The sequence below is a fragment of the Trachemys scripta genome, chromosome 1, assembly GCF_013100865.1.
Source record: "Trachemys scripta elegans isolate TJP31775 chromosome 1, CAS_Tse_1.0, whole genome shotgun sequence".
Classification (NCBI taxonomy): domain Eukaryota; kingdom Metazoa; phylum Chordata; order Testudines; family Emydidae; genus Trachemys; species Trachemys scripta.
Window position 1 is genome coordinate 274,099,005 of NC_048298.1, and position 26,632 is coordinate 274,125,636.

At 37.9% G+C, this 26,632-nt stretch overlaps 1 protein-coding gene across 7 annotated transcripts in view; it reads left to right on the forward strand.

Annotated features, from left to right (window-relative positions):
- Nucleotides 1-26,632, forward strand: part of PCDH9 (protocadherin 9) — an 886,411-nt gene that overhangs the window by 19,693 nt on the left and 840,086 nt on the right. Inside the window, exon 3 of one of the 7 annotated variants that reach the window (XM_034758380.1) lies at nt 1,487-6,175. The exons of the other annotated variants lie outside the window; for them this stretch is intronic. Within the exon in view, the coding sequence (XP_034614271.1) occupies nt 1,487-1,555 (69 nt within the window). The 3' untranslated portion in view covers nt 1,556-6,175. Of the gene's footprint in view, nt 1-1,486; nt 6,176-26,632 lie in introns of those variants that run through there. 7 annotated transcript variants of the gene reach the window in all.

A 26,632-nucleotide genomic window follows, 5' to 3' on the forward strand; every position in this document is an offset into this window, starting at 1 on the left:
AACTACTCCTGTTCTTTTTATTAGGTGTGTAGTACTGGGATCAGCTAGCTACATTGAGGACTTTAACCATCAGTAGCTGTCTCACATTAGATATCTCAATGTAAAAACACCCCCTTTTTTCCCCGTGAAGATAAAGCCTTAATGTAAATGAAAATCACGCCTGATACCATTAAGGCAGACTTTCACTGAATTTGGTCCTGTGGTTCATGGAGTGAAATAACATTACTTTTAGGTTATCAAATTTCTCCCCAGTGACACTAGCGACAGAATACCTTAAAACTCCTGCCAGGCTCTCAGCACCATCTGTTACACTACTGATATGTTTCTCATATCAGCTTCAGTGTCAATGCCATACTTCTGCAAACTATTCATTGTTGCGTCAGTGATTATCGCTCCATTCAGTGAAGATAACTCATTGAACCCAAACAAATGCAGTAATCTCTAATTTCACTAACAGAGGTAACTACTCATAGCCTTTCTCTTTTACATCCATAGCCTTTCGCTTTTACACCATCCATAAGTTTTGCAGTTTTGACTTCTGTCAAAGTTTTTTAAAGTTTGGTGATGGTTAGAAAAATCACTGTAAAAATAGCATCATTTTTCTCAACAGATCTATTCCTTGTGTACATTGAGAGTCTGTTCTGTTTGCCTTTTCTAAAAAACAAACAGGCAAACTGTTTATTGCTATTAATTCTGTTAGCACACCAGCACTGTAATGGCAGAGAGAAAGTTGTATCCTCTTCTGGCTCACGTATTATCAACCATATTTTTAACCAAGATACAATTGCAAAATATTTATTACTGATCATTATGCCTGAGTTAGAACAATCTCAGTTTGATTTGCAGTGTTAGCAATTAGAGAAAAAAATGTTTGCCTGTAAATAAAGCCCTTTATTGCTTTTCAGTAACTCCAGCTCCAACATAGAACCCCATGATGCCATTCTTACCATCATTTTTTTTTTTGGAGTATCATCACACTTCAAGGTTTGCTAGGCCCAATCCTGACCTCATGCTTGAGAGTCTAAGGATTAGAAGGGCCTGATCCAAAGCCTATTGATATCAGTGGGAGTCTTTCCATTAACCTAAATGGGATTTGGATAATGGAAAGACTCCCATTGATATCAATAGGTTTTGAAACAGGCCCTTTGGAAGGGCAGAATTTGGCCCACTGAACTACTCATTTTTGTGCTGTTCAGCTTCGGTATCACTAACCAAAAGAGGGGTTGGATTTTTGCTTAGCATGAAAACATTGGGACAAGACTTTCTTCACAGTTACAGAATGAAGAAGGCAAGCAGGTCAGAATAAATGTGTTGTTTTATACCTTGTGCTTCAACTTTTTCCTTTTATCTCTCTTGTATCTCTTTGAAAAAATTCCTTTACAATATCTTATCTCTTCGCTTTTGATCTACCTCATAGCCATTTTTTAAATGTAGTTTCCACTTCTGAACATTCTTGGTAATTTGCTTGCCTCTTTATCCTCCACAGATGCTCCACCCATCTGAGGATCCTCTCCTTTATAACATCTTCGTTGCAAAACTGCCTACAAGACAGTGAATCTGGTTCACAGTCAGTACTTACTCAGCAGGAGACATTTCTCACTCACATTTGATACCTGCTGGCTGCTGCTTTCAATTATGCCCTATACTGGAGAGCAGAACTGTTGAAGTAACGGAATCAATGATGTAATCAAACTAGTTAAAATGCTAGCAGGGTAGCTACAGGGTTCTGGACATTGTCTAATTCCTGCCATAAGCAAAATAGTGACAAGTCCTGCTATTGTTTTGTTGCTTTCTTAGATGGCAAAAAAGTAGACATTTGTTCATTATATTGCGAAATCACATCCCGGGATATTGTTGAATCTGCCCTGCAGCTAATTATCAGACGATTGTAGGTAATGAAAATAACCTTTCCCTTCCACTAGGAATATAGTATTGATCAAGTAGATGCATTATTTTTGTGTGTTCCTGGTCCTATGGTACATATGGATTTATTTGATATGAATTAATGGTACTGTTTCCCAGAATTTGGGTATTGGTGTTTTACCAGAGGAAGGGGCATTTAATACATTGCATCTTGGCACTGAGAATGACCAGAGACAGTAGGCCTGATTCACATTTACACTAAGACTATTTAACAATGCTCTGGTTGTGGAAAGGGGCCTTAAACTGGGTATAAACACAATTTACCCTGGGTCTAATTCTGGTCTCACACTGGTTTTCCATTAATGCAATTCTAGTTACATCACTGATGTTATCCTGTGTGGAAGAGTAGAATCAGACCCATAGCCTCTATGCAGTTTTCCTCCTCCTCTTTCTCACACACCCCACAGCACACATTATATGGGAGGAAGGTTCTACGGCCCTTCTGGAGCCCTCAGAATCGCCAGCATACATTTTTCCCCTTTGCACCTTCTTACCGCCATCCTTCTACTGAGGCTGCCTGGATGGCAGTCCCTTGGGCACTCTTGAGTGGTTGCTGTTTATTAATGTGAGGTATTCTGTCTCTTTGAATAGCAAGAATGCAAGAAAAGAAGGGTAAGTCCTTCCCCCATAAGGCAATTCAGAGCATGACCAGTAGGCTGGCCAACTGATGCTATTGTAATAATATCTTCACTTCAGGGCTGTATCTAACATCTAGCTCTGTCTTCTGTGTTTTGATTGTTTTATCATGAGGTTTTCCAAGTATTATATACAGCCTTTAAAAGCTAGAGCTCAAATCCCACTTCTGAAGAAGAAGGACTAACAGTAATACAGATCTAAGTAGTGGTGTGATTCACTAGAGGTGACCTGCAGTATAGTGAGTAGTTGTAAAGCCATGGTAATAATCTCTGATGTTACATGCCACTTGTTGTCATGCCCTACATTTTTCCTCTTACATATCTCCTGCATGCAATTTCCAATTTGGATTCATTTTTAATGTATCCTTAATATGTTTCTTAACATGTTAATGGCACTTTAACATCTTAAGAAAAGAGGGCCAGTGCCAAAACTATGGAAGACTCTTTAACCAACATACTAGTTTAAATAATTCAGCACTCATAGTTTTAAGACCCAAGTGTAGATGTAAAAATTAGATGCATGTTTGGGGAGATCACTACTGTCAGACTTCAATCTTAAGGACATAAAGAAGCTGTACACTTAACACAAACTTGTACTGTTTTGAAATATCAGAGGGGTAGCCGTGTTAGTCTGGCATGCATCTGACGAAGTGGGCATTCACCCACGAAAGCTTATGCTCCAATACATCTGTTAGTCTATAAGGTGCCACAGGACTCTTTGTTGCTGTTTTGAAATAGATGCCATGTGTGAGAACAGAATCTCAAGTTTAGTGTAGGAGACCTGTGGTAATTTAATGTAGTGTAACAAAACAGTGACATCCATTATTTTAAATCCAAGACCATCAGAATTTCAAAGTATGCTTCTCCCGCTTACTGTGGCAGTGTACTTTAGAGGAGGCTTTAGAGAAATTACTTGACTCTTAGGGCAAGTCTACACTACAGCATTACTTTGGCACAGCTGCACTGATGCAACTGCGCCAATGCAGCGCATCTGGTGAAGACGCGCTATGCCGACAGGAGAGCAGTCTCCCGTTGGCATAATTACTCCACCTCTGCGAGAGACAGAAACTATGTCAGTCGGAAAATATCTCCTGCTGACATAGTGCCGGTGTGGACACCACTTAGGTCGCTGTAACTTGTGACGCTCAGGGGGGTGTCTTTTTCACACCTCTGAGTGATGTAAGTTACATCGACTTAAGTGGTATTGTAGATCAGCCCTTAGAAAAACACTATCAAGAGGAACTTGGTTTGTCCCTTGTCTGGATTGGAGTAGCCATTCTGATATATTAACCTGAAGACAAAGGGCCAAATCATGGTGTGCTTACTCAGGTGAAACACTCATTTGCATCATTTAGAGTTTTGCTTGAGTAAGGACTGTTTTCCCGTAATCACTGAGTTCCTTGGACAAACCATTTTGACTCTGATCCAGTAAAGCAGAGCAAGTTCCTTCATCTGGCACATTAAATGGAAGCTCTGCTAGAAAAGGAAATGTAGTATTTTGCCTTTGCATTTCAATTGAGTCAGAATTTGTTATTTTAAGCTTATAGGGTGATAAGCATCTCCAAGCAATGTAACATCATTTACAAAGCCAGGTGATAGATCGCTTAAATACGAGGATACAATTAGGCATGTGGATTCTATTAATGACAACAAAAATAAATGAATGTCATGTGCAAGCTTCCCTGTGCAGTTCTTTCAGATTAACTCACTTCTGACTTGCAGCACTCCTGCTGTTCGAGTCTGGGATCTTTCTTTGACACAGAAAGTCTTTTATGCAAATTTGCATGGTGGGCAAGCATCCCAGAGAAAATAGTTTAAAGTCTAAATCCACTTCCACTTTTGACCAGATTTAGATTTGAACCAGTATAGCATGTATAGCAGTGTGCAAGTAGGACCTCTCACACACAGTTTTTCTTAAACGACCCAGGTCCTGATTCTCTTCTCACCCACTGCATTGATTTCAGTGGAATTACTCATGATTTATACCAGTGTGAGAAGAGAAAGAATTAGACTCATGATTTCTAAAACAAGTAGGGGATTTTTTTCCACTTGCATTCAAGCTTCTGATAAACTCTTAGATTTGTGCCCAAAAATATGAAAAGAAATCACCAGCTGTTCTGCAGCTCTTTAGGCAATTATCACTGAACACACACCATGGTTCAAAATGCCATGAGCACAAAGAACTGCAGAAAGCAAAATCTATGTAAATTGCAAACAAACAAGTGATGCAAACACTAATAGTACTTCTTGGTTAATACATATTGATTGTAAAATCTAAACAACATTTCAGTAATCCAATAAATGTTTCGATTTATATAATAAATGATTGGAGGGTTCATGAAAACAGAATGTTTGGAAATGAATTTCTCTCTGAGCAGTATTGAATATATTCTATTTATGGATCCATAATATTTGTTAAAGAGCTTAGTGAAACCAGTAGACACAACAGGGCGGGCATTAGGCTGAGATCATAGCAGCAGCTCCATGCTTTGGTTGCTGTGAGAGTCACAAGAAGAAATAGATCATGTTGAATAGGAAGTGAGAAATAGTGTAATCTGATGATTTGGTATTTTGGCAGAGTTCCTTTCTTACTATCAATTAAAGGAGATATTTAAGACTATACTGAAAAACTTGCCATTGTTACTGTGACATTATTTTTGCTATCATTCATGGATTTGACAATACAAAGCAAAAACGTGTGTAGATCATGGAAACAGGAGAGGGCAGAAGGACTTGGACACTCCATTGAGTAACCCAGTACTCTCCAGCTTTAGGATGCAGTGTGATTGGCTGGAACAGTATGCCTGCACCAGGCCTCAAGTTGGAATCGGCATGTTCAGGGTGCCTAGAAGTAAAGATGATTGCTTTCCCTGATAACTTTTTGCCCTGATTTCACATTGTTCTCCTGGGTCCTCAGAGTCTAGGGGCTGGATTCTTCCATCTCTTGAAAACCAGTTTATGGGACTTTTGTGACTTTAGCACTTCTTATGCTGCAGTGAGCTTAAGCCCTCCTCCTGCTCTGGGGACTTTGGCTTCTCTGCATGTTTGCTAATGGCAGGGAGCATGACGATATTCCCCCCTCTCCTTTGGGCTACTACTCACAGTTAGTTACCTTTGTTTTATTTCACAGAAAAATAAATGCTTACAGGCAAGACTCATTAACTTTGTGAAGTAAAACAAATGGGGACATAAGTAGTTCTCTGGTATCTCCTTTGACTCGCATTGTTTCACCAGAAGATAACTACGCTAGTTGATGAGGAGGGCTGGTGTAATGTTCAACAGAAACTTCTATCTTCTATGTTTGAACACCAGCAGGAATTCCAGGCCTGATTCTGATCTCTTTTGTGCCGGTGCAAATCAGGAGCAAATCTAGAGAAGAAAATAGGGTTACACTGGTGTAAAACTGATAGATGTGAGAGGAGAATTGGGCCTTCTGCACAGAAGTGGAGGTTTTTTTTAACCTGGTGTTTTCAGTATGTTAGTTTAATTTGCATCGTTCACAGAATTTCATCTGTTTCTTACACATTTGTCTTCTTCCTCAGATCCCCCTAGGGGGGAGGGACAGCTCAGTGGTTTGAGCATTGGCCTATTAAACCCAGGGTTGTGAGTTCAATCCTTGAGGCCACTTAGGGATCTGGGGCAAAATCACTACTTGGTCCTGCTAATGAAGGCAGGGGTCTGGAATTGATGACCTTTCAAGGTCAGTTCTAGGAGATAGGATATCTCCATTAATTTTTATAGCTCCCTACTTTTGCAGGAGGAATACATATAAATGAAAGTGTGTGCTCTTTAATAAGAAGTAGAAGTCTTTACTAGGAGGGGCTGAGATTTGGCCTGAAGTGATAACTGCAATAAGTAAGCTTGAGAGAAGTGAATCCTGCTTTTTTTGTTGCCATGGTGTTGTTTGTCACTGTGGGTGTTAGTACTATGTGGACTTCAGCGGGTAGGTGGCTTAGACAAAGGCTTGCTCGGTAAAAGATACAGCTATGGAGATACAGCTGTAAATTATGCTTGGACCAGCATTGTGGAATTGCTAGCACACATTGCACTTCTCTGTAGGCTGGTCCACACTAACCCCCCACTTCGAACTAAGATACGCAACTTCAGCTACGTGAATAACGTAGCTGAAGTCGAAGTATCTTAGTTCGAACTTACCGCGGGTCCACATGCGGCAGGCAGGCTCCCCCGTCGACTCCGCGTACTCCTCTCGCGGAGCAGGAGTACCGGCATCGACAGCGAGCACTTCCGGGATCGATCCCAGAAAATCGATTGCTTATCACCGCACCCGGAGGTAAGTATAGATGTACCCTGTGCCTACAGGGGCTGTGGTGACCTTGGATTAAGTCCATCCCCAAGGGAGGGCATCTGCAGGACAGCACTACCCACTGCTGTGCCAATTCCCTGCTGGATATCAGGCAGAGTGGAAGATTCAGGACACTTGCCCTGCTGCAGCTCCCTTCCAGATTTAGTCAGTCTGCACTAGAGCTGGGTGAATAACTATTTCCATTTGGTGGCAGTTCTGAAAAAATAATGTTAATAATAATAATAAATTGGCTTGAGCCAAAACAGATTTTTTTGGAAATTCCTTACTACTTGGTCCTATTTCACTTGCCTTGATTTCAACGGGAGACCAGTCATCTCCATGGAGCTTGGCCCACTATGTGTTCATTTTTTCACTAATTTTCTCCTTCCTGTGCTTGTTCAAGATGCCCTCCATTCCTAGCATTTCCTCATGTTCTTTCTATGCCTGATAAGTATGCTTGTTTTATTTGTGTTTAATAATAATACTAAAGTTTCTGTTAGGAAGAGTGACTAAATGTGAATTTTCCAGGCTGGGAAGATGCGTGTTGTGTACGCATAAGGGAGTGAGGTGGGGCACAGATTGGGGAGTGAGTGCTGGTACTGTTAGGATGAAAAGAGGGAATTTATATCTTTTAAAAGTATGGGCCCAATCATATTCCTCTGTAGGTGCATGGAAGATATTCTGTAAACCCAGAGAGTTGAATGTATGTATTGGGGGGAGGGGAGAGGCAGTAGCGCTGAGAAAGGAGGAGGAGGTTGAAGAAAGGAGTACATTCTACCCCCACTGGATCTGCAGAAATCAAGGTGGATGGATAATACAGCTCCAGGTTATCTTTCATATAGGCCCCCTCTGCAGTGAAAATCCCCTTTTAGGGTATCCCCAGGGCAAGCGCTGGCTGCAGAAGCCCTGATACCACAGCTTCAAGAGGTACCAGGGAGTGGGAAGGAGGCATAGAACCTCTACATTGATGGCCTCCACCTTTATCAGATCCTGCAGGAAACAGGTTTGTGACGGACTTTGTCACCTTTTCCATGGAGAAAACCCCAGTTTTTGCCCTATCACATCCCCACGACATGTCTCTGTACGGAAACCTTCTTCCAAACCTGCCTGCAGGAAGTTTTGCCAAGGGAGGAGGTAATCAGGATAGCTTCTTGTAAGGCTCTCTAGACATCCTGGAGCACATTCAGCCAGTCCGGGGATGGATACTTGACCTAACCATAGTCGCTGGATAATGCCATTATTCTAGAGAAGCATATTGTTAGTAGGATCCCTGCAGCTTTGTCTAGAATTAATATTCCCATTTGCTTCTTGTCTCAACAAATACTCTTCATACAAAGTGAAGCATCTAATGTGCTCAGATTACGTAGACAACATGATAAAATGAAATTTGGATTAATAAAGGAGAAAGATATATATTCATAGTAGTCATTTTGTAAAGATAATAAAAATACTGGAAGGTCAATGATGTCGCCTATCATGAAATAAATTGTGTTCACATTGTTTCCAGTAGACCCAGTTTAATTCAAAAATGTTTAAAAATTTGTTTTTGTATTACAGATTAAAATAACCAATTCATTGTTTAAATGGCCTAGGTAGCACAACATGCATAGTTTTTCACTGCAAATAACTACAGGATAATAACACCAATATTAAAGAAAAATAGTGCTTGGTGGATTTTTGTTTGGTTAATTCTGTGTTGTCTGTGGGTGCAGTATTTTCATGCACAGATTCTCTTAATGGAACAGTATAACAGTATTCATTGTCACACATATATAGTGCTTTAGATGGGAGGGAGACCTTGAGTGGGAAAAGGAACTATTAGTTTTGAAATCTAAAACTGCAAGTTATGAGAAGCGGAGTTGTTGTGCTTGATTCTTGTTTACATGAAGGCCAATTTACACCACTTTGGTAACATAAAGGAGCATAAAATTAGATGTACATTATATTTACACTCATATGAAGACCTATTTACATTCTCAGAGCTATGCTGAATGTCCTTAGTATAAATGAGGCCCATCAAATATAGAGAGTAAATAGTGATATATAATCTAATATTATTAGGTAGCTAGTGTCCAACATAATGAAAATAAAAATAATACACTAAATAAAAAAGAAGTATTTCACACATAGTTTTTGAAGTATTTTATGAAGAAAGGTAAGTCTCAATATCCCCATTTTACAAATGGGGAAACTGAGGCACAGTGCAGTGAGTGGCACAACGTCACAAAGCAGGTCACTTTCAGAGCCAGGACTAGAATATAGCTTTTTATTAATATGCGGAATGATGCACAATAGGTGCAATGAGCATTATGTAGAATAATTAATTGAATGAGGTGTACAATTGATGTTTTCATGAGGGAAAACTTAGCAAGGTGAGAGATGAGCATGCCAGCACTGGCAATTGCATCAGCAATTTTTTGCATAGCACTGTCAGGGACTACTATTCTAGAGACAAAGCTGTTTGATTAATCAAATCAATTTTCCACTGTAACAATGCAGAGAGGTTATGTCTGCCGGCAATCTAATTTGAAATCAAATGTTTATGGATTAATGAACACAAGACAATTGCTTCCAAGCTTCTTTTCAAACAAAAGATCTTAGGTCCTTAGAAATGTGGTTAAGTAGAGAATCATTAGCCAGGGCTGGCAGTATAAATAGACCTCAGTCCCCAAACAAACTTTCTTTACAACCAAAAAAAAAAAAAAAGTCCTTGGGTTGTTATTTATTTGGTTAAACCGTAGAGTGGCATAAATAAGGGTAACTCCATGTATTTCAGTGAATTGGGTCCCTCAAGTTTAAAGGAAATAGGAAACGAATACATGGTGTAACATTATAATTCAATAACATTGAGTTCCATGGAACTATGCCTTTTTATATCAATGGAGGATGTAAATCATAATCTCCTTCCAAAAAAAGAAATCCAGGCCATGTTTTGGAATGACCCTTCTGCTAATATATATTGGAAAATTCAGCCTCCTTTTTGTACTCTTACGTGAGGTTATTCATGACATTATCTTTAAATTCCCCAACCAATTGGCTTATTATAAAAGGAAACATGTATCCACTTGAGCATAAAAGAAACTTCTTCTGCTTTTATAAGAAACAACTCTGAATTAATTCAGGTACCATTTTGTGTTCCCTTTGGTCCCTTTCTTCCCTAAGAAGACTATTTGCTTTGGTTTGATACTAAATTGGTGGTATCTAAATGCTCCCCATTGAGTTAATTTTGCATATTGGAAAAAGAAATCTTTGCTCTGATGTTTTATGTCATCCCCATGGTGCCATAGACAAATAAGAAGCATATAGCTCTTATTGAGTCAAGAGAATAGTACAACTTCTCTGAAGAAAATTGGCTGGCTTTCACTCACTACATAAAAAATGGTCAGTTAAACACAGAAGCAGCTGGAAGTGAAAATCCTCCTGTTGTCAAAGGTGAAAATTAAACTTCTTCCTGCTTTGACTTGCTCCTTCTCTCTCTAAGATTATTTTATCTTTATACTGTAATGTTTATACAACTGGTTAAGGCGAGCCTGCTAACGTGAGCTGCTTGGACTCAGTTTTACAAGTTTTCTTCACTTTGGGTAGCACTTGCTTGATGAGTAGTTTCATTGATTTCCACGCAAAATGTACCTGAGTCTTTGAGTTTAAATTTTAAGTTTTCAAAAGTGTTCCGCACTGGCCTATGTTTGCTTCCATTGAAGTCAGTGACTCAACTATTGACTACTGACTCCAGTGAGAGCAGAGAGGCCAGTGCTGTGTGCTTTGGAAAATCCCTTCCAATGACTCCTGTGAGATGACTCATGTGAGTAAGTGTCACTCAGTATAAGGGTCACTGAATCAAGTTCTATGGGTTTTGTGAAGGACTTTATCTAAAAGTAAATGAGAATAAATGAGAACATTTTAAATGGACACTTTAGTGGGGGAAGAAATAGTTGAGAAAAATTAGACAGAAAACATTATGTTTAAAATCTGTTCAACAGGTACTGCAACCTAAAATGTTGTCTGCAACTATGGAAAATATTGTTTTACAGTTTAAGTGATATGTTGCATTGGGACAAAGCTTCTTGCATTGCATTGCATTAAACAACATTGTCTGCACATCTCAAGCAATTGTTCTTATCTTAGAACATTTCACTGACTCTATCTCAAATTATTTTCAGTGGTGGTGTAGCTGTGGGTTGGTCCCAGGATACTAGAGAGACAAGGTGGGTGAAGTAATATCTTTTATTGGGCAAACTTCTGCTGGTGAAAGAGACAAGCTTTTGACCTACACAGAGCTCCTCTTCAGATCTTCGAGCTACATTCAGCTCTTCTGGGAAGATCTGAAGGGGAGCTCTGTGGAGCTCGAAAGCTTGTCTCTTTCACCAACAGAAGCTGGTCCAATAAACATATTACCTCATCCATCTTGTTTCTCTGTATCTCACATTGTTTTTACTGCTTCTTTATAATTTCAGAAGTTATAACAAATAATATCCATGGCAAGGTGAATAAGATGATATAACAATTGTCTCACAACACTATGCATATATAGAGTAGTGTATAAGATGGAGCTAGGCTGTTCTCAGTGGTGGCAGATGACAGAACAAGGAGCAATGGTCTCAAGTTGCAGTGGGGGAGGTCTAGGTTGGATATTAGGAAAAAATACAAGGCCCTGGCTGGATTGATTTAGTTGGGGTTGGTCCTGCTTTGAGCAGGGGATTGGACTAGATGACGCCCTGAGGTCTCTTTTATGATTCTATCACCATGAGACCTGTAGGGAGCTTTGCATCAGGAGAGTGAGACAAAGTTATTCTACTGCACCAGGAAATATGGCTTTGTACAACTTGCCCAGAGAACATCAACATATAGGCAATATATGAATGTGTTACCACAGAGTTCGAAGTCTCTTTCAATACATTTAAGAAGACCAGCTTTACTTCTCTTTTGAGAAATCCCAAACTACTTTTCATCTTTATAATACAAAAATTGGCTAGAGGTCCTCAGCTGGTGAAAATTGTCATAGCTCACTAAAGTGTTTGGTGCTATGCTGATTTACATCAGAGGAGGATCTCTTCTTATGAACTTTGGAAAAATGTAATTTTGTGGGATTAAAAGAAGGGTGCAGACCATTTTATGGCAATGAACTATGATATGGGCACTGTCCCACTTACACTGAATTTACTGGAAAAATTTCCGCTGGAGTCTTTGGATCAGATCATAAGAGATAACAGTTTGCAATTGCTTAAGAATGTCATTAGATCAAAGGGAGATAAAAGACAAAGGGCATAACAAGTTGTGAACTTTCAACCTCTGACTGAAACAGCTTACAATATAAATTAGAAATAAAAGAGCAAGGGAGTCAGTGGATGTGTTATGGAAGGATGAGGATTGTAACAGTGAGAGAGCATGCAATATGTTCATAGTCATGTCTGAATCTCATTTGCTACTGTTAGGTTTTATTATTATTATTTTATTTATTTATTTTATTTTTAGTATTTTCTTTTTGATATAATATGGTAAAATTTGGGGGCAGTGTGTGGAGGAGTTCAGGAAAGGAGCCAAATGGAACTTTCCTATCATACTACAATGGCAGATCTTTCCAAACCTTCACTCTTAAAAGCTCTGTCTACATTAATCCTGGAAATGCACTTGTCAGAAATGTGTTTCAAGACAGTGCATGGTGCTAACATTTCCCCAGTGTAGCTAGGGCTTTGGCATCCGTGTGATTTTTTTTTTTAAATTGTGCTAGACTAGAGAGATCATTATCAAGAGCACAGATTTGTAGACTGGTTTACAATGATTATACCATGGCTTAGCCTTGTCTACACTGATGAGAGAAACTATCCTAGCACCTCATATTTGAATATGGCATTGGCTATCATAAGCTGCAGTGTAGACTGGGGTGATCTGTTCAGAAGGACCCACATTACTTATCTGCACTTAAATACTTCTGCTAGAATCAGCACTGGATAGAAGTTTGTCTTTTGCCTGCCATCTCTGTTCTGGTGAGCAGCATTTCTCAGTTGGATACAAACTCTCTAAATATATTTAGAAATGTATTATTTTTATACTCCCATTACCACAAGAGGCATCCTGCTTTTTTATACAGTGTTTTGAATATGCCAGCCTTATGTTGCTGGTTTCCATAATGGCACTTTTTTATATGTGCTAAAATATGGCCACCTCATGTTAAGCTTCAAATATAATCCTTGAAACTGGTCATAAATAACGTTTACAGTGTTCTTATCAGTAATGAATGTGTTAAGTATGGTTTAGGTTTGAATGGAGTAACATCAGATTTAAGTATAATTCTACATTGCAGAATTTTGTGCAGGTTAACCTCTGTGCACATTACAGAATAAAATAAACTAGCTCAGTGATCTAGAAATGGTGTACACTGTGCCCATGGGTGAATGAGATTGATTCTTGCAACAGTCTGCTAACAAACTTGTTTAGTGTGTGAAGTGCATGTAGATCATGTAATCAGATTCATGGCTGCTGTTCTTATTTAGGGCACAAGGTGTTGCAGATTTCTAGAGAATAATAAAATACAATCTTAATTTAAAATATAAAAAAAGAGAAACCATACATAGGAGCTAAAATAAATCAATTTCAGACACCTAAGATATCAGAGGAACAATGCTTTTTAGTTTTCCTGTATTTTGATCATTACTGTTTAGTTATTTTGAGGTTGATTTACTTATTTATTTTTGTTTATTTCAGAATTAAAATTCTAATGAGCTCTCATATGTGGAAGGGAAAGTTTTTACCTAATTAAAAAATGCTGTTAAACATGTCACTGAATGTGGACCTTAGTGCAGTTATTTAGCAAACAAGCTTTTATTGCAGAGTTCACTAGATGATCAATCATAGATTTTTAGATAGTTGGATTCAGCTGTTAACTCTCCCATCACTGGAATAAAACCAAGCTTTACAAGTTTTAATTCATCAAGCCAATCAAAGAAAATAAACAGTGTTCTCTGATATGTGTATTTTTAAAAAGGGTGAATTGACTTCAGACCAAATGAGATGGGAATAGAAATACTCTGTGTGTGTGTGTGTGTATGTGTGTGTGTGTGAGAGAGAGAGAGAGAGACAGACAGGAACAGTACCATTTATGAAGAATCTCATATTTAACTAGAACAACCCTGAAAGGGAATGCTCTCGGTAATCGCTCTTTAACAGATTCAGGTGGAAGAATGCCAAGTTTCTTTTGTTACACAATAAGTGCAATCATGTGATAGAGTTTCCAGTTGGGAGTTGAAAACTGAAAACCTGACATGCATAAGTGAATGAAGCTGCCCTATGTGATGTGTTGATTTAGTATTTTTCCTCCTTAAAAATACAGCTGGAGTTCTGCCTTTGTCTGGGAACTGAACAGACAAGGCTATGTGAGACGCAAAATTAATTTCGCATTGACGTTCTGGATGTTGGTGATAATTTGTACTGACATTGTGGCTATTGGTTATTATTGTGACAAGCAGGCTTGATCCAAGTGGACATTGTAAGAGCCAAATTTAATAGACTTATCATTATAATTTTCTGCCTTGAGGACAACAGAGACTTTCCAATGTCCCTTTACCACAACAATCATGGATTACAATATAACAAGTCCACAGGATTGGGGGAGGATTGAGGGGATTAATGGAGTATGACAAAATTGCACCTAAGGGGGAAAAGTCTGTAGCAGTTTCTCTATGGTGATGTGGTAGACCAGGCAAATTGGCAATTGCTACTGATCTTTACACATGCATGTCTTCAAATAAAGTGTGTGAAAGTCAAGCGGAATGCAACTATGTGGCTAAGGCTGTCACAATCATTTATGTCATCAAATGCACAAATCACTTAATACTATCGTTTTAAGTATTTCAGTGATCAACTACATTAAGCATCAATAGATTGTAGGCATTGCACTAAATCATTTTATGCTCTGTTATAACCTCTTATCCTGCTAAACTAAATCCTAAAAAAGATTAAAAATGTAGGGTTAGGCCAAGTCTCTTTAAGAATAATTAAGGAATATAATTCCTGTTCAGTAGGAGTGTTCTAACCTCAGAATGTTAGAAACACTGATATTAAAATAGGTTTGTTATCTGCATTTATTTGCTGACATGCTTTTAAATAAGACCCCAGTTCCCCATCCCTTTAAAAATGTCCATCTCACAGCAGAATATATTTTAGCCCTACTTCTCATGGAATATGAGTATATTAGTAACAATATTGACATAAGCAGGGATTACCAGTATTGGGTCTGGTTCTCCTCTCACACGGTTGTAAAACAGGAGTCAGTCTATTGACTGCAATGCAGTTACATCTGGGTGAAAACAGAGACTAGGAGTATGACACTTGTTCTGGTTTGTGACAGGAAATCCTGACTCTTCATTTCAAGCATATTTAGATAATTAGAACTAGATGCTTTTCTCTTTTCACTGGTGAAAATTTGGAGTAATTTCTTAGACTTCAGTGGCGTGGTTTTAGATTTATGTTGGTGTAAATGCCTGCAGAACCTGGCCCTAGAACATCCTTCTTCCATGGAAATTACTGTGAGCGCTTCATTATTAATTTAAAAAAACAACAAAACAAGTGGTTAAATGTTGATCTATCAAGAACTATACAAGAGGGACAAAATTAGCGAAAGAAGAAAAATCACAAACATTTATCAGTGGCTGAGGTCATAGCTCATGTGTTTTGAATCATTTAGGAAGTGCTTTTGCAACAGTGCTGACTGAAGGTCATGTTGCTATTTAGGCTTTTTGCTAGTAGGCCAGCAGGCAATTCATTAATTCCATTAGCCATCCACTCCGCAGGCTGAGACGTGCAGATGTAATTGTCAACAATTCCTACAGTATATTTAAGCTGTCAAGGCTTCTGTTATCCTGTTTGGCGATATCAGTAGAGGCAGGGAGGGTTATTTCATGTCGTTTAAAAGCAGAAATAAAGAGAACTTTGTACTACAGAATCTATCCTAAAAGATTTCAACTTCACTGTTAACTTAAAGTGACATTCCAGCACAGAAACGCTGAGTAGATTTCTAACTGGCAAAGTTTCTGATTTTTTTTTTTTAAATGAGTCTCGAAGCCATTACAGTGTTCTCTCTAAACCCAAACCTGTATTCTTTCTAATAGCCAGATGGACGAGTTCTCTTCTCGTTCCCAATGGCACAGTGATCTATACAGTTGCCCCAATCCTGCACACTGCTCAATGTGGGTAGATTCTAGTGCAGAGTACAGCTGAAGCCAGTGGTGCTGTGTGCAGGTTTCCTCCCGTATGGATCCAATTGCCCGATTGGGGCCTATATTTTTTTATACCAACATTTCGCCCTAAAATTTCTGGTCAATAAGTGAGAAGAAAAAGTGACAAATAACAAACATGTTTAGTATATATTCTTAATATTAACTGGTTGTTAGTTGCTTTGATGGCTTTTGTGTCTGAGTGATGGTCAGAGCCAGATGTTTAGAAATGAGAGGCAAGCAGGGCCGGGTCCAGGGTTTTGGCCACCCCAAGCAGCCACAAAAAAAAAAAAAAAAAAAAAAGCCGCGATCGTGATCTGCGGCAGCAATTCAGCAGAAGGTCCTTCGCTCCTAGCGGGAGTGAGGGACCGTCCGCTGAATTGCTGCCGAATAGCTGGACCTGCCGCCCCTATCCGGAGAGGCTGCCCCAAGCACCAGCTTGCCAAGCTGGTGCCTGGAGCCGGCCCTGGAGGTAAGGAGATATTTCTGATTTATGAGCCCAGTCAAAAGTAGATTATATCTGCATGTGTGTGTCTGCCCTCCAAGCGAGGCACCGTTACCAAACAGTGCCCTGCAGAGAAAAGTTTATTTTCTCACGTAGAAGAGACCGTTACCTTGAAAAGATTGCAAGACTGCTTGGAGTGAAATGTCTCATATTTAACTGTGATGTGTGAGTCCTGGAGAGGTACACAAGAATTTAACTTGCTCTTCTGCTCTAGTAGCCTACATAAAAATAGCCTGCTCTCTCTTTAGATCTTAATACACCATAAAGCCTTAGTGGCATTTAAAAATCTTTAACTTTCAGTTAATATACATTTCAGCATGTTGCTTTTATTTTAACAATAATGAATATAAAGCTGTGCTGTCCTTTGCCATGCTTTGAGCTGTTCAGATAACGCACCGCAGGGTTGTTAGGCATGACTCAAATAGGCCCACTGTGCGCTATTTGAATGGAAAGTACTTCTTTTCATTCATCATTGCTTAACTAGTTTTCTGGTTATGTGTTTCCTAAACTTTCTGAATGACACCCTATGCCCACAATTCCTAATTTGTTTAAGGTCAGTGCCAAATGCTTGACACTCTGTTAAAGCTGTTATTCCTTAAACTCTGTTTGTAAAATGGTCAGGTTGCTGCTCATTTTCTGATCTTGCAATAGAAAATGCATTTCACGTATTTCTGCAGAAATACTTTGTCACTGTGTAACAGATGATTATTCTCTGAAAGATGAAAAAATGTGGCAGAGTCTGTCTGGGAAAAGGTTCCCCCTATTATGTGATATAATGTATGAGTAATCATAAATGTAAAACACTTGATGTGACAATTTCCTATATAATTATTCTTCAGTAGTTAGTAGGCACAGTATACTATATTACTCCTGTTATATATTTATATGGTGGACGCTATGTATTCATAATATGGTATAACATGTTGTATGCGTAGTATCTACCCGTCTGAGGGATATTCTTCCCCCAGGCTGACAATTGAAAACTGACAGTGTTCTTTTCTTTCTTATGAGCCACTACAGGGTAGAAAAAATTTAAGGATAGCAGTGTATTTACTTCTTCTTTACAATTCCAATTGTTGAATCTCTCTCTCTCTCTATATATATATATATGCAAGAAATAGCTGAAAAAATCAGGTAAAATGTTTCAATGTTTTAAAGTAGTAGTAGATACCATTGCTATGTATTTATTACAGGCATAGTTTAGAAGAGAAGAAGATGCTGTCAATGATTCTGGAATATTTTCTTCACTGTAGTGGCCACTGAGTTGAATGGGAATTCACTGATGTGTATAGTAATGCATCTTGCAGTTTATCATTTCTAATCAGTGTTGGGCAGTGAAAACCAACAAACTGTCCTTTACAAAATGGACCTTTGTGCACTCTGATTTGATTTAAGAATTGATTTCATAAAAGAAGGTATTCAAATAGTTGTACATTTAAAATGTATTAAGTTCCATTTTTCTTTTGCTATATTTTGTAAAACATTTTCAATGTAAACAGTATGCCTCTCACACATGTCAAATCAAAAGTCCTACTATTTATTCAAAAATATATTTACCTAATGTAATTGGAAGCTTATTGCACTCTCATAAATGTATATATTGTGACTTCAAAAGTATGTACTGAACTTTTGCTTAAACTACTAGTATGTGGATTTCTTTCAAATTTATTTTTAATTAATGATATTAAGGATAAGGTCCTTTACTATATGTACTTTAAAATTCACAATAAAGTTTCAGAATTTGTTTTATACAATGCTGAGGTTTTGTGTTGAATTTTATTATGGAAATCTACTTGCACTGATACCTTGGTAAGATCCATTCCTCGAGCTGCATGTGTAAATCTGCTTCACATCATAATGATTTAAATCGGGTCTGTCATATGAGAAATGGCCATATTTCCATTCAGTGAAGAGCAGTCTTCTTTTAAATAGAGAAAGCTGCTCTGCTGAAGAAAGGAACTATTGACACCTATGTAATCTATGCTTGAGAAGGCAAAAGCCAAGAATTCCTAGTATTTCAGTGTACTGGGCTCAGTGATGAGGAACTATATACAGTAACTGGTGGGTCTGTTCTAGCCAGAAAAAGGTACAGAAGAAACTAGGTGGGCTAAAGGAATAAACATGGAGGAAAACATTTAGGTACATTGGGCATATACTAATGAGTATATTAATTTAAAAATTCTAAATCACCATTTCATAACTTTCTATGAATGGAAAAAATCATTCACAGATTTACAGTGTTCAAATACACTGTTCACTCGGTTTTATAGCCTTTCATTTTTGCTCTTTACCTAGCTATTGTTTTTAATGCTCTTTTATTAGTTACTTAGTAGTTACTTAGGCAAAGCTTTTGTTGACAATCTGTGAGGATTTCTCCTGAGTAAAACTGTTTTGGATCAGCCTCTTAAAAGCTCCTAATTTTTTCACTTCCTTTCTCTATACCCTTTTGTAAATTTAAAAAATGACATTGTTTTGCTTATAAAACCTCTCAGTAGTTTTTTTCTTGACAAAATATTATCACCCATTTATAAACATCATCAACTGATTGGGACAGCTATGCTCAGGAATAGAAGTTTTTTATTTCAGCTAACTGCTGTGGCAGAGCTAGCCAAGAGCACAACATGTTATAATTTTTTCCTGGGAAACACAAAAAATTAGGGACATTAAAAAAAATTATTGACAACACATTCTTAGGGCCTGAGACTTCTCCCATTAAAGTCCACAGTAGTTTTGCCATTCATTGTAGTGGGACTGGGATCAGGTCCTTAGATTTTATAGATGGAATTTTCAAAAACACTCAGTGTCAGCCTAACAGTGCTCCCATGGATGTCAGTTTGAAAACTCCAACTGATTTCAGTGGGAGCAGTGTTAGGTGAATGCTGAGCAGTTCCACCGTATACGGAGATATATATCCCTTTACAGTGCAGTCATTCACATTTAAATTTTTAAAATCTAGGAACATGCCCATTTCAGTATTTCTTTCAGAAATCCAAATATATTTTCTAAACTCTGGTTCAGCCAACTGTTGGCTAATTCAAATGGAGATTTTGTAATCAGAACCTGGCAGAGCTATTATGTAATTGAAGGGTCAAATTCTGCCATCCTTTGTTTCCTATATGTATGGTTCCCAGTAAAATCCAGGTCAACACTGGATCCCAATGTAGAAAACACTTTGGCCAAGTCACTACTGACAAACAACTTTAATAGAGTTACACCAGTGGAGAATTTGGCCCCCTCTCTTTTTTTATAGCGTGATTCCTTTAAAAAATGTGAAAAAGAAAGTTGAATTGTCATTTGAAAAGCTGAATTTGAAATTCATGCTCTTAAAACACCTTCAGGTCAATGCAGAGATACCTAGTATCTCTATGCTTTGCTGTTTCTGCAACATTTAGTATTATTTGCATAATTAAAGCTATGCTATGGACAGCCTCTCTCAACATGCTCAGTTGAATTAAAACTCTGATACTCCAAGCAAGAGAGAAGCAAACATTTTTCATCCCTAAAATGGAAAAGGATATTGAAGTAGTCTCATTCGAGGAAACACTCAGGACCAACAGGAGGTAGGCTGGATTGTCTGTATCTTGCAAGTATAGCCAGGGTCAAGGAATAACACCGGTGCTATTCTATAGCATAAATAAAGATGATTATTCATAATTGTCAAGAATTAATGTCATACCATAGTCTGTTGCCCATTTTCATGCTACCCATCATCAGTTCTGTCTGTCTTATTTCCATGTCATTCATACTGTGATTGTCTTTTGATGAATGTCCTTCTGTTGCAGGCTGTTACTGGTGTTCACATTCCCCCTCCTCCTTTTCGCCATGTACTGTAATATCTTATATTTTAATACAAGTGACAATGGTAAATGATTTGTGTAATTTAGATCCAGATCTCATAGTCTCGACTCAAGTTGGTGGGCACTTCTAGATCTTATGAATGGTCCTGTTGATTTCAATATCATACAGTGCTCCTGTGAGTTAGTGCTCAATAACATGTGAAATGTTGTGTGATTTGGCTCTTAATATATTGGTTCACCTATGCAGAATTTGCACTTGGTAAAGGTTACATTGCCCTTTGTTCATTATTAAGTAACATGATGTTAGGGGCAGAAAGAATTAAACCTGCTGTCCCTGAGCAATGGGCCCAATTTTGATAATAAAATATCAGTTTTACAATACTGTAACTTGATGGGTATAATTTCTCCTTCTATCCACATGTGTGAGATCAGAATCAGAGCTTGGTACTGTCCTCATACAAACCAGAGTGCAGGCTCAAGATCCAATTTTTCAAGTCATAGAATCATAGATTCTTAGAAATGTAGGACTAGAAGGGATCTTGTGATGTCATCTAGTCTGGCGCCCTGCACAGAGTCAGCACCAAGTAAACCTAGACTGTCCCTGCCAGATGTTTGTCTAACCTGTTCTTAAAAACCACCAGTAATGGGGATTTCACAACCTCCCTTGGAAGCCTATTCCAGTACTTAACTACCCTTACAGTTAGAACGTTTTTCCTAATAACTAACCTAAATCTCCCTTGCTGCAGAGTTAGCTGATTACTTTTTGTCCTACCTTCAGTGGACGTGGGGAACAGTTGATCACTATCCTCTTTATTACACCCTTAGTGTATTAGAAGACTATCAGGTCAAGCCTCAGTCTTCTTTTCTCAAAACTCAACATGCCCAGTTTTTTTAACCATTCCTCATCGGTCAGGTTTTCTAAACCTTTCATCATTTTTGTTGATGTCCTCTGGACTCTCTCCAATTTGTCCACATCTTTCTTAAAGCATGGTGCCCCAAACTGGACACAATTCTCCAGTTAAGGCCTCACCAATGCAGAGGAGAGCAGAACAATTACCTCCTGTGCCTTACATACAGAATGATATTAGCTTTTTTTGCAGCTGCATCACATTAAAGACTTACATAATGATTAACATGTGGGCCCAAGAAACAAGAAAAAATGGCAAGTTTGTTATGTATCCAATAGGAATGTAATAAACATTCAAGTTCAGCAGCAATATTCTACAAAAGTGTTGAACTTTAAATCAGGCATTACTCTGACTGAACAAACATAACAGCATTGTCAGCTCTCAGTTGTTTGATGGTGCATACTTTTTCTACATTATGTGACATTTCTTTATCCGTCAAGTTAGATGTTAACAAAAGCAACTGAAAGTTATACTCAGGCACTTTCCTCTATATGTATGTATTTAATGGGATTTTTTTTTTTAACAAAACAAAACATTTCTTTTACCCATGAAGTACTGCAGAAAGTGCTTGAGCGTCTTTGTCTTGCAGTTTACTTGAAAGAAGAGGCCGAGACTGGAGTGAACTTTCCAACAGCCAATGTGTGACAAAGCATGCTTAATGGGAAATGAAGTCAAATGTTTTTCTCTTTGAAAATGGCTTCCTCTAGATTTGATGGAGAGCAGATTTACTGTAGGAAATTGTTCAATTCCATTCTTGCTTGTTCACTTTGCATTTCATACAAAATGTTTTCTTGCATGCAACATGAAGCAGAATTTTGTCACTGTACTGCAGAGGGAAGAAACATAATGTGCTTTGGCGGTCCCTGACAAGATACATACATTAAAACTTTTAAATCTAAATTTATGGGGGAAATGTATGTCATGTCCCATCATAGAGCTTCACAGCTATTGCATTCATTGCCACTGGTTACTAGCAAAGCTGTTCTTTCTTGTGTTTGTAGCTTGTTTCCCCTGTAAGTGCAAATACTTATACAGAGCTATATTTGGGAGATTGCTTTGTAAAGCTCTGCAAGTAAATAAAGTCTTGTTCATAAGCAATTTAACGTGTAACTGTTGGTTAACGTTTTTTTTAACTGTTTACAAAAAAGTTCAAGTCTTTTTCTCAAACTACATAATTAGATTTTTTTTTCAGGTCACAACTCACTGTCTTATCAAAAGGAGTGGGTGGATTAGAATTTGGATGTATGAGAAATGCTAAATGGAAACTGTTCAATACTGCTTTGACTGTGGCCAGTCAAACTGTGGTGTCAATTAAAAACTAAGAAGAACATACTGGTAATCCTTTGCTGAATCCAAATGTCTATAACAGTTTGTAGAGCTAGTAAGTATGGGGCATGTTTTAACCAGTTATAAAGCTGTTTAGATGGATCAGAAAATATATTGGAGAAAGATTATGACAAACATAGAATCCAATTCCCATGTCATATCATCCTTCCTTTTATGTTTTCCATTCTTATTTTAATGTTAAGTACTTGAAATACATCCAGTATTCTGAACATGTTAATTACAAAATAATTTAAGAGCCTTAGTTCCTCTGAGAGACAGTAGCACCATATTTTCAATCTGAGAATATGCAGCAAAATGCTCCGACAATGCCGAATCCCTTTTCTTTTTCCATATTCTGTTTTACATATCCTACACAAGGGTTGTACTTGGAAATTTGTCTTTCATAAGTAGTGTCCTCACAAGAAAGAGGCAAGTTTGCATCCCCTGAGCAGGATCTTGCATTTGTTATTAAAGTTGAATGACCACTGAGGCTAGTGGCAGTTTAATCTTGAATGAGGAATGCAGGATCTGCCCACTCTAGTTCTTTGCAAACAAACTGTCACAGCTCGGACCTCCTATGGTTTTGCATGTGGGATGTTTATAGAAAACAGTGGGAGTTTTCTGTGGGGATTATGGCAGGATTAGGAGATATTGCAATGTATCTAGTGCTCTGAGAATTTATCTCCATACAGGTTCTTAACTCATGTTTGTAAAATAATTATTTTTGCAGTGGTATGCTCCATATTATGGGAGTTGCTCATAGAAGTCTTAGGGCCCTGTGCAGTAATACCTGCTCACAATAGGCTTGAATTAAGAGTACTTCAGTAATGTTAACTCTGCATGCCTCTATGTGTATTTGTATTTTATTCATAACATTATTTTGACATAGCTTTTTTGTGCTTTGCTTCTTTCTCTTTTCTTTTCTACTGATCTGTAGCTCACACTGGCATGGTCCCCATAGGCTTCCACTGACTATGTTTCATATTTTTTCTAATTAATATTCTTTCTTATGTGGTCTCTCTAGACCTGTGCTGACATTGCTTCTTTTCATGGCGACACAGTGTCATCCTGTTAGAGACAAATTTTGACATCTTTAAAACTTATACTCTTAAAAAAGGAATATGTCAGTATTTTACAGTAATGGTCAGTGTGTGGGGCCATTACAGTGAAATGCTGTAGTGTTCTTTTTTAAATATGACAAGAATGTCAAGTTAAAGTACAAGAAAATGGGAAATTAGCATCATTTAGAAGAAATAATAACTTGATCATATGCAAAAAAATAGTTGTTTGCCAAATGTATGTATCTGTTGTTTCACTTGAATAACTGAAACTCTCAAGCCTAAATTATAGGGACACTGTCAGTAAGTTTAGGTCAAAAACATAAGTTTGAAAATAGAAAAGTTTTACCAGTGCTAATAAAAATACTTTCATGCTTTAAAAACAATAATTCAATAAAACCTTCATAGATATTCTCTGGCACTGTTGGGAACACAGCATTACTTCATTGTATTAGTGCCAGAGCACTTATTGCTGAACCTGACTAAGCAGCTCTTAGTCAGTGTCTGCCTCTGTAGCTTCTCCATGCTTGATATTCCCAAGTCTGTCTGTCTACCTACTCAGTCTATAGTATTTCTCTAATGTCTATCACTGTATTCAAGTACTGAGAGTTCTGTACACAGAGTGAAATTCATTGCTCTGCAGAGGTTCCATATCACTGTATCATTTAAATACCACTTAAGGCATAGGTTTAAGTGGGACTGAAATGGTGCATAAACTTTGCTCTGGCCCTTTGCATATTGATGAGCTTCATCAAGTGACCATGGAATGAGACCCTGATAGTCCATTATGAGTGAAATACACCAGTAAACAGTATAAGTGATAAACCTGTATTTATCTGATTCTTTCACATTAATAATTTAAAGTGCTATGTGTAATACTGGTAAAGACTTTTTTTAAAATTAGACTCATAAATACAAAGTCCCCGTAAAAACTAAAGTTTTATAATTAAATATTAGGTGCTTTTGGTTTCTGTAGCTTGTTTGAAATAGATGGAAAAAGGCTGTTCCTAGGACATTTCTAGGATCAGGCACTTAGAGGCCGTTAAAAACTGCATAACTAATTATACTTACTTTTTTTTTAGTTGAAAAAAATCTATTAAACACATTTTAAATTAAATTAAATTAAATCCTGACCGACAATTAAGTTTAAACCTGATACAATAAAGCCAATTTATCCTTACAGTGTGATTCAGTTCTGGAAAGTGACTGTGTCAAAGTGTTATCCTGGTGTTCCAAGTTCATTGTCTCTCAGTCACTAGCATATAAAATGTGCCCAATTTTGCTATTCAGAAAAGATATTTTTCTAATGGCTAGCCCAGAAAACTCATCTGGCTTCTGGCCGCCAGGCAAAATTCTGCTTTCAGTGTCATGGGAATGAATCCTCTGTCTTCAAATTTTGCCCTTGTTATGAGGGTAAGGTGGGGTTTGCTTCCTTGTGGAAAAGGTGGATCAAACCCAAAAATGTGGGTGGTCCTGTCTAATCTGTATGGAACTGCACTGTTTCCAGAGCCCCTCCATCCCATTGCATCTTAATGGCAGCATAGAGGGGGCTCACGGCATGGAGGTAGTGCTCTCCAAAGGTACTTTATGATCTTAATGGTGAATCTCAGCTGGGTTAATATGGGTTGACAATGCATGAAAACTCATTCCTCCATCACATCCATTCCCAGGCCACTACCTCCCAAGGCATGAATCTGGATTGCTACAGAGGAAGATCCAAGCGAGGGAGAGGCAATGCTATTCATGTGGTATTCCCTCCCTTTGTACTTTGTCCCTTGGAAAACACCAAGTTTTCATACCTTCTGACCATGATGGTGGAGGAAAGGATTTGGATATATACCAAAAATAAACAAATAAGAAGGAATGTAAAAAAGATAAGAAAAATATTTCCAAATGTAAACTCAGAAAGGAGGAGCTACAAGCTTATGGCCATATAATTCCCGAGTCCTACAGAGGCACTGGATTCCCAGTCCGATCTTTTTTCCAGATGTTCTGCCTCTGTGGAAGCTGTGGAGTGGTTTGGAAAAGATGGGAGCAGAAAGAGTCCGGAGGCCCTTTAGGACCTCTAGCACGATATGTAACAGCTCTCTACTTAGAGCATGCAGTAGGTGATCTTTTTCAAAACACTCTTTCATTTTCATGGTATTAAAAAGATGTACAAAAACTGACTGTGCCCATGAGTTCCAGGAGTCGGATCATTTTTCTCTTTTGTGAGTGGGCAGCTGTAACTTAAGGACTGCATGTTGAACGTTAGCTTTCTTGAGATAATAAAGTCTCGTCGAAGAGAAATATATAAAACTAGATCCATGGAAATAGTAAAAGGTCATTTCCATGGAAACCACAGGAAACTCTCAAACTATGATTTTGAAAGAATCTGTCTTTGAAGCTGCAGAATGCTTGAACAATGAGATTTGTTTTAAATTAGAATCCAATCTCTATCTTTTAAGTGATAGACACTTAAAAGTGTTATTTCTAATTTAATGCAATCTTTTGCTAGGAAGGAGATGAATGTATATGTCAAAGCCAGCTGTATTGTTAAGTTTGGCCTTCAATAGAACTCTTTGGTATCTTTCTCTGCTTTTGCCTCCTGTTGTGAATGGCTGAGCTTTTATACTGAGCATGCTAACCTTTTAGGATTTGTGGCTGAGGTTTCCATTTGCTGCGGTTTCATCTGCTGTCTACACCTTAGGCCATAAATCTAGCCTCAACAGACTGCTGTCTAGAATACTTTATATATATATATATGAACTAGAATACACAGTGAAACAAGGTGAAAATAACTATGCAGCAAAAGAGCTATCTTTATGGGTAAGTTCTGTATAATGGGGTGAAAGCAATAGGGTACTAGATTTTTTTCTTAGATCTCCTTTCTAGAGAATTTTTAAAACATCCTATAATTAAACAAACAAAAAATTATTCTCTAGCGTGTTACAAAATTCTATAGAAAATGTATCATTCTCCATTTAAT